This window comes from Mesoplodon densirostris, chromosome X, assembly GCF_025265405.1.
Source record: "Mesoplodon densirostris isolate mMesDen1 chromosome X, mMesDen1 primary haplotype, whole genome shotgun sequence".
NCBI lineage: Eukaryota > Metazoa > Chordata > Mammalia > Artiodactyla > Ziphiidae > Mesoplodon > Mesoplodon densirostris.
The window spans coordinates 95,722,509-95,738,683 of NC_082681.1; the positions used below are offsets into that span (position 1 = coordinate 95,722,509).

At 50.8% G+C, this 16,175-nt stretch overlaps 1 protein-coding gene across 2 annotated transcripts; it reads left to right on the forward strand.

Moving 5' to 3' along the window:
* Positions 1-411: 411 nt before the first annotated feature.
* Positions 412-14,618, forward strand: ELK1 (ETS transcription factor ELK1). 2 transcript variants are annotated; one of them, XM_060087852.1, is made up of 7 exons: positions 412-599; positions 3,726-3,910; positions 7,785-8,028; positions 10,697-11,152; positions 11,853-12,320; positions 13,008-13,109; positions 13,195-14,618. In XM_060087852.1, the coding sequence occupies exons 2-7, from the start codon at positions 3,906-3,908 to the stop codon at positions 13,291-13,293; spliced, it is 1,374 nt and encodes a 457-aa protein (XP_059943835.1). In that variant the 5' UTR covers positions 412-599; positions 3,726-3,905; the 3' UTR covers positions 13,294-14,618. The 2 variants fall into 2 exon arrangements, with proteins under 2 accessions (XP_059943835.1, XP_059943836.1); XM_060087853.1 differs by lacking the exon at positions 3,726-3,910.
* Positions 14,619-16,175: the final 1,557 nt, after the last annotated feature.

Consider the following 16,175-nt stretch of genomic DNA (forward strand, 5'->3'; position numbering starts at 1 on the left):
ACTTCTATACAAGTCCCGCTTCCGCTGAGCTGCGTAGGGTTTGGCACCGCCCCCTTAGGGGTTCTGGCAGCTGTCTAAGAGTCCCTCGGCCGCCAATCAGCAGAAAGCAGGGCCTAACCACCCCTATCCTCGGACGCTGGCTGTGTTCCATCAACCCCATATAGGCCAATCAGTGCGAGGCAGGCGTCCCCCGAACCTTATCTGTCGCCCATGGCGTATCCATCTGTCTTGAACCAATCAGCGTGGAGCACCGGCGGGGCTGAGCACGCCCCCTCGGAACCCAGGCGGCCATCTGCGTTCCATCAGTTCCCCTCGGACCAATCACAACATAGCTCTGTGGAACAAGGCCCGCCTCCCCAGCCCTGGAAGTCGCGCCGTCGATCCACGGTTCTTTGGCTAATCAGCGAGCAGCGGAACGTTCGGCTCCTCCTTCATGGGCCCACGTGAGCAGTGGGGAAACGCAGGGGCGGCTTCTAGGTGCTGCCGCCGCCACCGCCGCTGCCACCACCGCCTCGGAGCCCGGGCCTGGGGGGCGGTGGGGCCGCGCATGGAGCCCCCGCCCCCCGGAGCTGCCAACACCACCGCTGCGCTACACACAGGTGAGCCCGGGGCCTGGAGGGTGGAGGGCCCGGTCCGTGACCCTACGTATCCTTCCCGCCCCCGCGCGGGGGGATGTGGCTTGTCCCGTGGCCTGCTGGTGTTCGACTCCCCACCACCACCACCTCGGCTGGTGGACCTACCTGTGCCATTGTCCCCTCCCTTTGGCCCTTTGCCCCGTGGCTTAACCCCCCTTCCTGTTTTATAATGGGTCGGTCTGCCTGCTTGTATGTCTCCCCACCCCACCTTACAGTAGACTCGGCCGTGGTCTTGCCCCAGATCCCCGCTTATAGGGAACCAGTCTCTGGCAATGTCCACCTCCTTGACAGTAGGTGCATCTGAGTGTTTGTATTCTCCTGTCCTCAACTTTCAGGGGCCCCGTCTGTGGCCTTGTTTTTTCATCCCTACTGTTTTTGTAGTGAGTCAATCCGTAGCGTTGTACCCCCCCCCCAACAGTGAGTTAATCTGTGAATTTGTATTCCTGCCTCCAATCCCCCGATGCATCAGCCCATGGCTTTATCACACACACACACACACACACACACACACACACACACACACACACACACACCATTTTACAGTGGATCAGTCTACATGTTTGTTTTCACGTCCTCCTGCTTATCAGCCCATTGCCCTGTCCTCCCATTTTTGTAGACTGTCAGTCCAGTCCTTGGGCTTCTCCCTTCCTTTTAATAGTGGGTCAGTTTAGTGCTTTGTATCTCCCCATTTTCAGTAGCCCAGTCCATGGCCTTGTCCCCCTCTCCTTTTAATCAGTCTATGGGGTGGCTTTTCTCCTCTCCACTATTGTGCAGGAGTCAATGTGCTTTTCTGCTCTCCTTGCCCCTAGTGAATAAGGTGAGCCTTTACACACACACACACACGCACACACACACGCACACACCTTTGCAGTGGATCTGTTCATTGGCCTTCCTGCCACCCATGTGCTTGCTGCATTCACACCCCTCCAGTATACCCTCCTGTGAGTCCAGTGCTTTGTAATCCCTCCAGGAGGGTCAGCCTGTGTGCTTTTATTTCCCCCCTCCTTTCCTTGTGGTGCATCAGTCTGTGGCCTTCCCTGCCACCCTCCCTCCTTCTTAATAGTAGATCAGCCTGTGTGCTTGTTGAACCCAGGACTTTTTTACTCTAGAACACATCCTCTCATACACACTCTTAACCACTAAGACATCCTGCCTCCCTCCAGTAAATGAATACATTAGTGATAGTGATAATGCCAATAGGAGCTAACACTTATTGAGCACCTACTGTGTACCAGGCAAAACGCTGTATGTTAATGAGCTCATTTAATCCACCCCATGAGCTAGGTACTGAGGGAGGTTTGGCATAGGGAGGTTAAATACCTTACACAGAGGTGATCAGTAGGTACCAGGTTAGGTTGCCCCTCAGAACATAGGATAACTTTTTTTTTTTTTTTTTTGCGGTACGCGGGCCTCTCACTGTTGTGGCCTCTCCCGTTGCGGAGCACAGGCTCCAGAAGCGCAGGCTCAGCGGCCATGGCTCACGGGCCCAGCCGCTCCGCGGCATGTGGGATCTTCCCGAACCGGGGCACAAACCCCTGTCCCCTGCATCGGCAGGCGGACTCTCAACCACTGCGCCACCAGGGAAGCCCTAGGATAATTTTTGAGGCTTTCCTCTCTCACTTCATCTCACCTCACACGAGGCCCCACTCCTTAAAAACCAAATTAGTTCCCATCTTCATGCTTTTGTTTTTGCTGTTCCCTCTGCCTGCAGAGCTGTCTCCATTCCACACCTCGTCTCAGCACCCATCCACCCCCAATCCCAGCAGCTATGTGACCTTAGTGGTTTAACCACTTTCTCTCTGCACCTCTTTCCTCACTGGTTAAATGGGGGAATCAGAATTAGAACACCCTCCAATGTAAATAAACAATACCTGTGAGTTAATAAAACAAGTAACTTCTCTGGCCTTACCTCCTACGCGCCGCACCCCCCCCCCAACTCTGTTCCAGCCACATTGGCCTCCTAACTCATCCTCAAAAACACCAGGTACAACCCAGCCTTGGGGCCTTTGCCTTGGCTATTTTTTCTGCCCAGAACACTCTACCCCGCTCTCTGTGTGGATCCTTTCAGGGCTCTGTTCAAATGTCAACCCGTCCCTGACCATCTGAACCTGCACAGCCAACAGGACTTAGACCCCTTCTCCGCTTTATTTGTGTCTTTGCCCTTTATCACTGTCAGGCACACTGTATATTTTACCAGTTTGTCATATTTATTGTCTTTCCCCGTTAGAATGGGAGTCGCATGAGGGACTCTTTGTCTGCTTATTCACTGCTGGGTCTCTAGCACCTAAAACTCTTATCCAGTACTTGATAAGAATTTATTGCACGAATGAATGGGGAAAATATAATATCAGACAAATCAGGGTGGGGGGCAGATGGAGATGAAGAGCTAGTTAAAAGAGGCTGGTTAGTCAGGACTGTTCATTCAATAAACACAGAGCACCAGGCATTCTAGGCGCTGGGGATATGGGAGGGAACAAAACAGGCAGAAATTCCTGCCTTTGTGGAGCAGACATTTGCTAAGAGTGCCGACTATATAAATAAATGAGTCTAATTAGTTAGCATGTTAGACAAGTGCTAAGGAGGAAAAGTGAAGTAGGGAAGGTAGGAATAGAGTATCAGGGTGGTTGAAATCTTAGGCACAGGGCAGGCCTCACTTAGAAGGTGCTTCTTGAATTAAGGCCTGAAGCAGTTCAGGAAGGGAGCCATAATGCCTAGGGAAAGAGCGTACCAGGCAGAAGGAACAGCCAGTGCAAAGGCCCTGAGGTGGGATTGTGCCTGGCATGTTCAAGGGCCATGAAGGAGGCCAGAGTGGCTGGAGCAGAGTGGAGGGAGAGGTAGGAGGCAAGGTCAGAAAGGTGGTGGGAGCCAGATGGTGAGGCCATGCTGATACATAAGATTGTGCGGGAGGGGCTGGGGAGGGAGAAGACTATCACGCCAGCTAATTGTAACATTTCAGTGTCCGCTGTGTCCCAGAGATAACTTTTCTAGGTCCTTTACATATACTGACCTTTAATCCTCACAAAGGCCTTTGAGAGTAAGTGTATCTTGCAGATACTTTACTCTGAGGGTGACACATCCCCCATTTTACAGGTACAGAAACAGAGCCAGAGAGGTTGAGTAACTCGCTCAAGGTCACACAGCTAGAACAGGACAGGAGTACGAGGCTGGAGACCCAGAGAGAAGAACCCATTTGCAAGGACAGACAGCTTATTCGGCACATTGGATCACACAGAGGAAGAATTAATTCTGCCGGGGAGATACCAGAACTTGATGATGTGTGTAATAAAGGGTTCATCGTGTCTGGGGAAGGGAGAAGAGCACTCCTGGCAGGGAGAACAGCACATCCATATCTTCAGAGATGGGAACTGGATTAACTCAGGGTGCCCGTGCCAAGCTTGGGCCCACCTCCGAGCCTTTGTGCACACTGTTCCCTGTGCTTGAAGTACCCTTCCCACAGGTGTCAGCATGGCCTGTTGTCTCCCCTCCTTCACATCTCTGCTTAAATGTCACTTCCTCAGGGAAGCCCTCCCTGCTCACCCTGTGTAAAATAGCATCCGTGTCCCCCTGTAGGATCTTACCCTTCTGTTCTGCTCTATAGAGAGCTGGTGGAGCAAGGTGTCCAGGATCACTGCCTAGTGCCAAACTGCCTGGGTTTGAACCCTGGCTCTGCTAGCTTCCAGCTTTGTGACCTTAGGCAAGTTACTTAACTTCTCTGTGCCTCCATTTCCTCATCTGGAAAACGGGAGGGTAATAATAATGCCCACCCATAGTGTTGGTTTGAGGATTGAATGAGTTAAGTGACTAAAATGGTCTGCAGTACACAGTAATGGCTCTGTGACTGGTTCCTATCGTTTAGATTGGTATTGTTATTCCTGGCATACACGTAGGTATCTCACAGGGCCTCCGAGACTGACCATGACCCCTCAAAACCTGCTCTCCCGCAGTGTTGCCATCTCAGGTGACCAGGCCACAAACCTAGAATCACCTTTGGCACCTCTCTCACCCCACACCACCCCCATCCTATCTGCCAACAAATCCTGTTCGCTCTGTCTTCAGATTTTATCCAGAACTCAGCCACTTCTCGCCAGTTCCCCTGCTGCCACCACCATCTCTTAACGTGGACTATTGCAGTAGCCTCTTCAGCCCGTACAGTTGGTTCTCCTCACAACAGCCAGAGGGATCCTGTTAAAATCCAAATCACAGGCTGTCACCCCTCTATTCACAGCCTTCTCGTGCCTCCTGTCTCACTCAGAGTCAATGTCAAAGCCCTTCCAGGGCCCAAAAAAGCCTTACTCAGTCTGGCCCCTGCTGCCCTTCTGTTCTCATCTCCTGCTACTTTCCCGTCACTGCCTTCTCTCCGACCACGCCACACTCCTTTCCCTTCCTCTGACCCGACAGGCTCTCCGGCCTCAGTGCTTTTCACCCTGGCTATTTCCTCTGCCTGGATGGCTGCTCCCCACGTTGTCACAGACCTGATGCCTTCACCTCTCTTAGGTCTTTCCTCAAATATCACCTCCTCGTGACTACCCTCCCCTGACTACCCTTTCAAAAATAACAACTCCTTCCCTGCTTCGTTTCCCCCCCCCCCCCCCGGCCCCAGAGCTCTTATCACCATCTGACATATTCTTGTTTATCTTGTTTCTTGTCTGTCTTCCCCACTAAAATGTGAATTCTGCCAGAGCAGGGATTTTTGACTGTTGTATTCACTGCTGTATCCCCAGCACCTGGCCCACAGTAGGCCCTCCAAAAATGCTTGCTAAATGAACGAAATAAAGAGAAGTAAACACATCTGAGTGAGGCATATGACTAGAACTCTTATTAGGGGTCACGTGGGAGACATGATAATAAACAAAATACAAAACCCCATGCGCTGCTGAGGCTTGAGGCCAACCGTCAGGTTTCACCTTAAGTAAAAGATTCTGTGGCTACCGAAAGAGGAACTGGTAAAATTGCCTGTTGTCGCCACCAGGAGTCACACTGGTCTCTTTGTGCCTCTGAAACAAACAGGCCTTCCAAATAAACCCAGCAAGGTCTCTGATGATGGGACTCTGATCTGGCCACTTCGTGGCCTTGTGACTTACATAATTGCCTAAAATTGTGTCTGCAGAATGAACTTCGAAACAGCTCAGACATAAGAGGATCAGAATGTATTTCATTACAGATTAAAGACTCAAGCTATAAATAATAGAGGGAGGTTCTTTGAAACCTTCCGATTTGGAAGGTCTTATTCTTAACCCAACAGTCCCAACAGCTGGGTGAACAGTTGATTGATGAAAGCTCATTCCTTAAGGAAAAGGAACCTCATGTTTATTTCCAATTCACACTCAGCAAAGGGAGCAGTTATGGGGTGGGTGGGGGCGCCAGGAGGGTCCTGTTCTCTGCTCGACATGCTGAGGAGCAGTCAGTGCAAGGGGCAGTTTAGTCTAATGGTTGAAAAGATCAGACACCTGGAACTTGGCTGCCTGCGTCCAAATCCTGGCTCTGCCGCTTAGGGCGGTGTGGCCTGTACATGTCATTTAGACATTTTGTGCCTCTGCTTTCTCATCTGTAAATTAGAGATAATAAGAGTACCTATTTCCCAAAGTTGTGATGAGAGAGAAATGAGTCAATAGCTATAAAAATAGCAATCCAGGTCTACATGCCCTTATCTAAAACCCTTGGGGCCAGATGTGTTTCACAATTTTGAATTTTTCAGATTTTAGAAAGGTGACAAGGTATACATACAAGATGTTACATAACACCCTTAGTGGGCTCTGTAATCAGCCACATTCAGATTTCTGCAGCAAGATAGGTGTATGAACAGTCACACCAAGTGAGGATCAGTGAAGACCACAAAAGGCCTTATTTTGTTTCAGATCAGGTTTTGGCCTAGCAGTTGAGGAATTACGAACAAATTAGAAACTAATATTTCATAAGAGCTTATCATACCCCAGGCATAGTATATTTAATCTGTACGATAACCCTATGAGCTAGGTGGTATTATTATTATCCCTATTTTACAGATGGGAAAATTGAGGCACAAGAGGTTAACGAACGTGCCCAGTGTCACACTGCTAATAAGGAGCAGAACCAGGATTCCAGCCCTGGCGGTCTGGCCCTGGAGGGGCTGATTGTCCAGTAGGCCATATTGCCTCTGATTGGTACAATGCCTGGCATGTATTTAGCACTCAATAAATGTTCATTATTGCTGTTGTCAAGAAGGAGAGCACAGAGGGACAGAGACGGTCAGAGGAGCGAGGGGTAGAGAGACAGAAGAGAGCAGACATTCAGTGTCAGGAATTTTCATAGAGGCAAGGCCCTTGGGGCTGGGAACTGAACGATGGAGAAGACTTCTAGGCAGAGGAAGGGAACCCAGCATGAAGTGGACAGCCTTTGCGAGGAGCTGGCAGAAGGAACCTCCTGGAAAACTTAATATTTGATGTGGTAGAAGATGCAAATGAAAATGTTCAGGTGAGGGGCCTTATTCTAGTTTTCTATTCGTGCTGTAACAAATTATAACAAACTTTTAACTGCTTAAAACAAATTATTCTCTTAGAGTTCTGGAGGTCAGAAGGCCGGCACAGGTCTCACCAGCCTAAAATCCAGGTGTCGGCAGGGCTGTATTCCTTTCCAGAAGCTCCAGGGGATGATCCATTTCCTGTTCGTTTAGGTTGTTGGCAGAATTCAATTCCTTGAGGTTGTAGGATTTGTATAAAATAAATAAGCAACAAGGGTATATTGTAACCACAAAAAAAGTTCATGTGATGAGATTGAGCTCGCCCAAGTAGTCTCTAGCTTAAGGCCCATAACCTTAAATTCACCTGCAAAGTTCTTTTTGCCAGGTAACATAATATACTCACAGGTTCCAGAAATTAGGATGTGGACATCTTTGGGTGAGGGGCATCATTCTGCGTATCACAGTCTGCCCTCTGGCCCCCAGAGGTTCACGTTTGTCCCGCACGCAGAAGACATTCACGCTATCCTAGCATCCCCAGAAGTCTCATCTCGTTACAGGAGTCGTCCAAAGCCAGGCTGAGGGCGTTCAGGGAATGGTGGTGGCAGTTGAGGACAGAGGTGGAGGCAAGATGGCAAGAAAGGAATCCACCTCCTGCTGACCTCTTCCCCTTCCTGTGTCTGCAACCTCTCAGCTCTGAGCTTTCTGCCCTCCAGGTACCCCTGGGATGGCGTGAGCGCTCGCCCAGCAATGGACCCTTCTGTGACGCTGTGGCAGTTTCTGCTGCAGCTGTTGAGAGAGCAAGGCAATGGCCACATCATCTCCTGGACCTCCCGGGATGGCGGTGAGTTCAAGCTGGTGGATGCTGAGGAGGTGGCCCGGCTCTGGGGGCTGCGCAAGAATAAAACCAACATGAATTATGACAAGCTCAGCCGGGCCTTGCGGTACTACTATGATAAGGTAAGGTGTCTGAGACGGGCCAGGAACCCCAGCCCCCGGCCTGTGCCAAACATTTAAATCAGTTATGTCATTTTCTTGCCTAAATTGATAGAGCTCTAACTTTGAAAACGATATTAAAATTTACCGTTTCTTACCCCATCCTCTGGTACTCTTACACAAACGTGGGGGCCCCTAAGCATTTATCTCAGTTGTTTTATTTTCTTGTATTTTATTTTAGCTTCGACTAAAACCTTCATAGCACCATTAACACTGACCCCCTACTCACTCCACTCTGAGATCCCCAGAGTCCTGCTGTCGCACCATGCCCCGCACGACGTTTCATCTTCTTGCCTTATTCCTCTGGCCAAAACTTTTGAAAACTCTATTAGTAATGACTCTTCCTCATCCTGGGCCAGTCCTGGGCTCCCCCAGTTATTTCATAATCTGCTCTTATCCCAGAATAAGAATTCTAGAACATCCTTATTCTTAGAATCAAAGCCTCCATGACAGCATTATACTAACCTTTCCTTACCTCATTCTCCAGGACCCTCAACGTTTTTATCAGTTCTTTTGATCTCTTACTCTGTTAGCCAAGACCTCCAAAACAACATGTATAATGCCTGCCCCACACCCCATCCTCTTGTATTCCCAGAGCAACACTGATCCACTCCAATATTTATATCAGTTATTTTAATTTATCATCTTATTCCTATAGCTAAAATTGTACATTTTCCTTATCTTATCCTTTCAGACTCCCAAACCAGTGCTAGATACCCCCCCGTATTTATACCAGTTATTTCAGTTTCTTATTTCTTTTTTTTTTTAATATTTATTTATTTATTTTTAATAAACCTGCACCGGGTCTTAGTTGCGGCATGCAGGATCTTCGTTGCTGTGTGGGGGATCTTTAGTTGCAGCACGTGGGATCTTTAGTTGTGGCGTGTGGGCTCTTAGTTGCGGCATGCGGGATCTAGTTCCCTGACCAGGGGTCGAACCCAGGCCCCCTGCATTGGGAGCGTGGAGTCTTAACCACTGGACCACCAGGGAAGTCCCGTCAGTTTCTTATTTCTTTACCTGAAACTTCCAAAACAATATTTTTCTTCTTCCAGTTTTATTGTGATATAATTGACACACAGCACTGTATAAGTTTAAGGTGACAGCATAGTGATTTGACTTACATACAGCAAGAACTGTTCATCACAATAAGTTTAGTGAACGTCCATCATCTCATATAGATACAAAATAAAAGAAAAAGGAAGAAAAAATATTGTGATGAGAACTCTTAGGATTTACCCTCTTAACAACTTTCATATATAACATACAGCAGTGTGGATCATATTTATCATGTTGTACATTACATCCTTAGTACTTATTTTTCTTATAACTCAAAGTGTGTACCTTTTGACTGCTTTCATCCAATTCCCCTTCCTTTCAACCCCCTTTGAAACTTCCAAAACAATACTAATGAATCTTCCTTTTCATTCCTTTTCTGAGAAACACAAACCCCCACCCTGTGAGATACATGGACAACACTTAAGATGTCCCCAGGGTGCTCTAGTGCCCTCCAGATGCCTCTTGTCCCCCAGAACAGCCCTGGACCTGTGGTGCACACCCTTAACTCATTTATAGCATTTATTCCATTTTTATATTTTAATCCTTCAGCTCAAACCTCCAAAACAATATTAATAATGAGGCTGCCTCACTCTGTGCTCTGAGACCACCAGAATATCCCTGAGACCCTCCAGACCTGTCCTGAAATACCCCAAACGTGCTCTGTGACCCACCCAAGCCAGCCTTAAGATTCTCCCAATCTTTATACCAGTAGTTTAAATTCTTGTTAGTTGCTATCAGTGACTTCATTTTCCAGTTGCCTCAGCTTAAACCTCCCCAACAGTATTAAGAATGAGGCTCCTCATCCTGTCCTCCCTGATGACCTTGCCCTGTTCCACGTCTGTGTCAAGAGCTTTAAATAATCCTGTAATAATTCATGTTTATTAACAATTCATCACCACATTCTTCTACATTCATTTAGTCTCTTCCAACATTTATTAGCAGTGACTTCATTTTCCTGTCTTACTGCATAAACTAGACTCCAAAACTGTCCTGGCAGCCAGCCCCAGGGCCTGGCCCTGTTAGCCCACAGACACTCCTGGTTCCTGGAGCCAGGAGGAAAGCCTGCTCCTGGATCTACTCCCCTACGTGGGCCCCAGTGTGGAGAGGAGCCCGTGGGTTTGGTTGTGTGTACCTGAGGTGGGGGTGGGGGAATTAGACAGATGGAGATGAAGAGAGTGTGACAGAGGGAGACTTGGAGGGGGATGGACAGGAAGGAGATGTGGAGGGGAGAAGGGCATTAGACTAAAGGAAGGATTATGCCGGGGGGCGGCGACAGAAAAGGAGGAGAAGCTGGGGGAGAATACAGAGAGGGGAATCAGGTTGGGGGAGAGCGGTAGAAACGGGAGGAGAAGGGAGGAGACCCCAAATTGAGAGATGGGCGAGCTGTGAAAGAAGCTGGGAGGGGGAACCTATGGGGAGGCAGACACTGAGGTGGGACGGTGTATATGTAAAAGGACAGGAGAGGGGCACGAGGAAAGAAAGGCCCTATAGGAGACACACGCCTTCACCCCCTCACCATCCACACCCTCCCTGGCGCTTTCTTCTAAGACCCTCTATCCTGTCTCCCCCTTCCCAGAACATCATCCGCAAAGTGAGTGGCCAGAAGTTCGTCTACAAGTTTGTGTCCTACCCCGAGGTCGCGGGGTGCTCCACTGAGGACTGCCCACCCCAGCCTGAGGTGTCTGTCACCTCCACTGTGGCAAATGTGGGCACCACAGCTGTACACGCTGTCCCCGGGGACACTGCCTCTGGGAAGGCAGGCACACCCAGGGGTGCAGGAGTGGCAGGCCCGGGCGGCTTGGCACGCAGCAGCCGGAACGATTACATGCGCTCGGGCCTCTATTCCACCTTCACCATCCAGTCCCTGCAGCCGCAGCCGCAGCCACAGCCGCCCTCTCATCCTCGGCCTTCCACAGTGCTCCCCAACACCGCCCCTGCAGGAGCAGCAGTGCCCCCCTCGGGGGGCAGGAGCACCAGCCCAAGCCCCTTGGAGGCCTGCCTGGAGGCTGAGGAGGCCGGCCTGCCTCTGCAGGTAAGGACTAGAGTATGGAAAGTCAGCAAGAGGAGGGATGTACAATTCCCAAACGAGGAGGGGGGCTGGGAGGAGGGGGGACATAAACGTCCTATTAAAGGAGATATAGTGGAAGGAGGGACACAGAAGTCCCCTTGGAGAAAGGGATGGGGAGGAGAGCTATGCAAAGCCTGGGAAGGAAGAAGGAAATTAAGCACACGACAATTAGTAGCACACCCAACATGTAGTAGTTGTCCTGAATGTGTTTGCTTAATGCACTGGTTCTCACACCTCTAGCACTCATCAGAAAGCACCTGGAGGGCTTTTTAAGCCACAGATTTCGGGGGGCCACCCCCCAGAATGTCTGTTTATGTGGGTCTGTGGATGGGTCTGAGAGTTTGCATTTTTAACAAGTTTCCAGATGAGGCGTATGCTGCTGGTCCATAAAGCAAATTTCTGAGAACCACTGCTTTCGTGAATGGGGGCGGTATCTCCTGGTGTCCCGCCCCTAAAGGCAGCTGTGCCGCTATCAGGTGTCTCACCCCTCCCCTGCCCCCAGATAGGAGGACCTACTCCAGAAGGAGCCCCACTTCCTTGGCAAAGTCCCACGTCTTGTTGGAGGACCTGCTCCCATTACCAGGTCCCGCTTTCCAAGGGAAATAATTGGCTTCACTACCTCAGCAATCTTTAGGCACCCCCTCTGCACTTGTTCCTCTCCCAGGTCATCCTGACCCCACCCGAGGCCCCAAACCTTAAATCCGAAGAGCCAAATATGGAGCCTGGGTTGGGCCGGCCACTGCCCCCAGAGGTCAAAGTGGAAGAGCCCAAGGAAGAGTTAGAAGCCTCAGCCACTGGGGAGGCGGGGTTTGTCCTGGAAGCCGTCAAGGCCGAGCCCTTTGAGCCCAAGGCCGAGCCAGAAGCCCCTCCCGCGGAGGGCGTGCCAGCCCGGCTGCCTGCGGTCGTTATGGAAACTGCGGCGCCGGTGGGCGGCCTTGCGGCTTCCACAACTTCCAGCACGGAGATCGCCCAGCCTCAGAAGGGCCGGAAGCCCCGGGACCTGGAGCTTCCACTCAGCCCGAGCTTGCTGGGTGGGCCGGGACCCGAACGGACTCCAGGATCGGGAACTGGTTCCGGTCTGCAGGCGCCCGGCCCAGCGCTGACGCCTTCCCTGCTACCTACGCACACATTGGTGAGAGCCTTCGAAGGGGCGGGGCTGGCACCTGGAATGAATGGGATTGGGGCGGGGTGGGGGTGGGAGGAGTTAGACTGACCGCGAGGGCCAATGCGGTTACCTCTGAGTGAGTGGGAGGGTGGAGCCTTCGAGTGGGGTTGGCTACGCAGAGAGACTGGGCTTGATTGCTGCAAGGCGAACGAGCCTGCAATGCCGAGGGGTCGGGTCCCCAAAAGAAGGGCAGGTCTGGGGAGTTCTGTGGGCAGGGACTGAGGGGCCCGAGAGGCTTTCTGCAGGAACCGTTTCTGGGTTGGAGCATAGCTTGAGGAACCTAAGCGGGGCTTTTGGGTCTGGGATTTGCTTAGCGGGTTTCCTGTGAGGTATGCAGGTGGGGGTTAAGAGTTGGAAGTTGACCCTGAGCTACTGGGATGGTGAGGTTTGAAAGCGGCATGTGGGTGGGGTCTTGTAGGTGGTCTTGCCCAATGAGGCTGGGGTGGGCCCTCAGGAGTTAGGAGGGGTTGTCTGTGTAAAGCTGGAGAGCTGTCACAGGCATGGCCTTAGTAGTTATGGTCTAGGCCTGTGCACTTTTGAGGAGTGATCTCAGAAGTACGAGTGGGAAATCTGGCGGGGCTGGAACCAAGTTCCTTTGGTTTTCCCACACCTGCCCTCTTGCTCACTTGCGCCCTGACCACCCCTTCCCCACAGACCCCGGTGCTGCTGACGCCCAGCTCGCTGCCCCCCAGCATTCACTTCTGGAGCACCCTGAGTCCCATTGCACCCCGTAGCCCGGCCAAGCTCTCCTTCCAGGTAGGATCAGCTCCCCCCATCTCGGAAAGGGTGAGAGACCCTAGCACGGCCCCGATCCATGACCTCTCCCTATTTCTGTCCCCAGTTTCCGTCCAGTGGCAGCGCCCAGGTGCACATCCCTTCCATCAGCGTGGATGGCCTCTCAACCCCCGTGGTGCTCTCCCCAGGGCCCCAGAAGCCATGACTGTCACCACCACCGCCACCACCCCTTTCTGGGGTCACTCCATCCATGCCCTGCACTTCTCTTCAGCCAGCCGTCTCAAGGAGAAACATAGTTCAGCTGACAGACTCGTGCTGTGGTCGTGGTTGGGTGGGGATTCTTAGGAAAAAGGATCTCTCAGTAACCCTTCCACAGAAAACATACAACTTCTCTCTTCTTGGTCAGTCCCCCAGTGGCCGCTCTTACACGTCCCTACTGCAGTGGTGGGGACGGTTTATTTATTTATTTTTTGAAGGCCACTGGGAGGAGCCTGGCCCAACTCTTTGGGGGGGGGGATTGGCGAGGGCATCTCCCCCATCTCCACATTTTTTCCCCAAGATGAGACAGTTTGGGGTCTGGCTTGAGAAGGAACTTTCTTTATTTATTTCTCAGGCTGCCCTTGGGGAGCTGAGGGAGCCCTGTCTCCATTTTGGGGTGTGGGTAGAAAAGCTAGATTGCTGTAGTTTATTATTCCTGGCCCTCCCCAAGGGTCCAGGAAGAAGTTCTGCCGTTTTAAAGGTTTGGGAGTTTCGGCCAAGGAAGACTCACACCCTTGGGAATGGGAATTTCCACCTCCCCGGCCTTTCTCTCAGACAGCTTGTCCTCTTTCAACCACCCTTTTTGGCCGGGGAGGAATTGCCCCTTTTCTTCTTCCCCTGAGAAGCCATTCCTGTGTCTGCCAAATTCCTGGGGTCCTGCCTGTTACCTCCCAATGGAGGGTTTTTTTGGGGAGTGGTCCCCGTCTGGGGGGCCCCTCCCACCAGTACTCCAGGTCTCCCTGTCCCCCACCCCCTGCCATTTTGATAGTATAATCTATTTTTAAACAGGGCTTTTCAATAGGGGAGAGGGAGGCATCTCTTCCTATATCAGATAGGGTGGGTGGGAAGGAAGGGATTTTGGGGGGAGGTCTTCCTGCCGCCCCCAAGTGTTTATTTTTGATACCAAACGTGTATTTTCAGCTCTCTCCCTCCCAGCCCCCCAATTTCCTGCGGGCGGGTACAAAGGACCCTTTAAGTGTCCCTGGAGTTGGGAGGGAGGAATGAGGGATATAAGGCCTGTCCTGTGTGAATTCCAGGCTGGAGAAGGGCGGGTTCAAAGGACTCCTGGGTTCACCTCCCATCAGCACCGGCCCAGCCTGGGCCTGGGGACCTGGGGGTTGGTGATTTGGGGGACGGTGCTACACCTGTCTCCACTGTTTGTTTTACTTCCCCAAAAATGGATCTTTTTTTCTAAGAGTCCCAGAGAATGGGGAATTGTTCCTGTAAATATATATTTTTAAAGGTGATGCTGGAGGCCGCTAGCATTTTTTTCCCCCCTAAAGCCATTGGGAGTAACTGTGTGCAAAGGCGTGGCTGTGTGTGAAAGGTGGTGAGGGTGTGAGATTGATCGCGAGAGCGAGAGAGCATAGTGGTGTGTGTCCGAAACAGTGGTAGAGACTGTGGATTGGTAACCAGGTGTGTGAAAAAGAGAAAACTATGGAAAGCTGTGATTGCGCACGTTCGTTTGTGAAGCCATGTGTTGAGAGAGTGGAAGTTGTAACCGCATACTTGACATTGTGCCTATGTGAGAAATTGTGGCTGGGTGGCAGAAAACCACTGTAAGACTGAATGAGTGATTAAGGTACTATACGAGAAACTGGTGGTGTGTGTAAAGATAACGTTTAAGAGAAGGAAGTGGGGACTGCACATCAGTCACTGTTGAACAGGCTGATGGTGAGCAAAACAGACTGAGTGAGCAAAACAGACTGAGTAACCAAAACAACATGTGAGAGCCTGTATGAGCACGAAAGTGCCATAGAGATTGTCAGGGACCGTGCGTAGGTAAGGAACTTCACTGTAAGTAAGCAGGTGACTCAGCGTCTGGGGGGTGGCTTGTGCGTGAAACTGTTCACGCAAGGCTGTTGGATCAACTAAGGTAATGGGAGTGCATGTGTGAGAGGTTGATGGTATGAGAGAAAATGGCTGTGAGGCCAGATGGGTGCCTGAGACGCAAGATACCAGAATACGCAATTGTGTGTATGAAAACCGTTCCTGCGAGACTAAACTAGTGAAGACTGTGTGAGAGACTGAGGAAATGTGGCCGCAACTGGAAGAGTGTGAGAGGCTGTAATTGTGTGTGTGTGTGTGTGTGTGTGTACGTGTGTGGGTGTATACCTGAGCCTAGTGGCAGATTGATTTGCAGTTACTACTCCAGTCTAGCCCACAGGTTCAGGGACTCTGAAAGTGTAAGAGAAAATGATGGTGAGACTGAGTATGAGTGAAAGTGAGCTAGAGACCACCTCACTGTCCGTGAGAGGCGATGAGTAAAAAAGAAGGAAGTCAGTGCCGCCGGAGAGAAAACTGATGACTGAGCAGCATGTGAGAGTGTGAAACGTTTCATGAGAGGCTAAACCAGAGACTACATGCTGGTGAGAAACAGGAAATGGAACAGAGTAAATGAGACACAGAGACCGTGCGATCAGTGTGGGTGAGAAACCGATGAGGCTGTAACTGTGTCTGAGGGTACACAATATGCTGGCTGGATGCAGCAGATGATGGTGTAAACGACTAAGATGGGCCATGAGAGGCTCTGTGTGTGAGACTTACTGAGAGCCTAGTAACATTGGTGAATTAGTGACAACAGGATGTCAGAGGCTGAGTGAGGGCAAGTGACCGTGACACTGATTGGGTGACTGAGAGTGAGAAAACAAGTGACAGAGTGTCTGAGAAACTGTGTGTCTGTGTAAAACTGCAAGAGACTTTATTAAAGGCTGTAGAGCAAGGACTGGACACGTTGGAAGCTGCTTGCGAAGAAATATGAGACTAGGCGACTAAGACGGTGTCTGAGACGCTGTGGGATTGTGTATGCATGTGAAACTCTTAGCATAG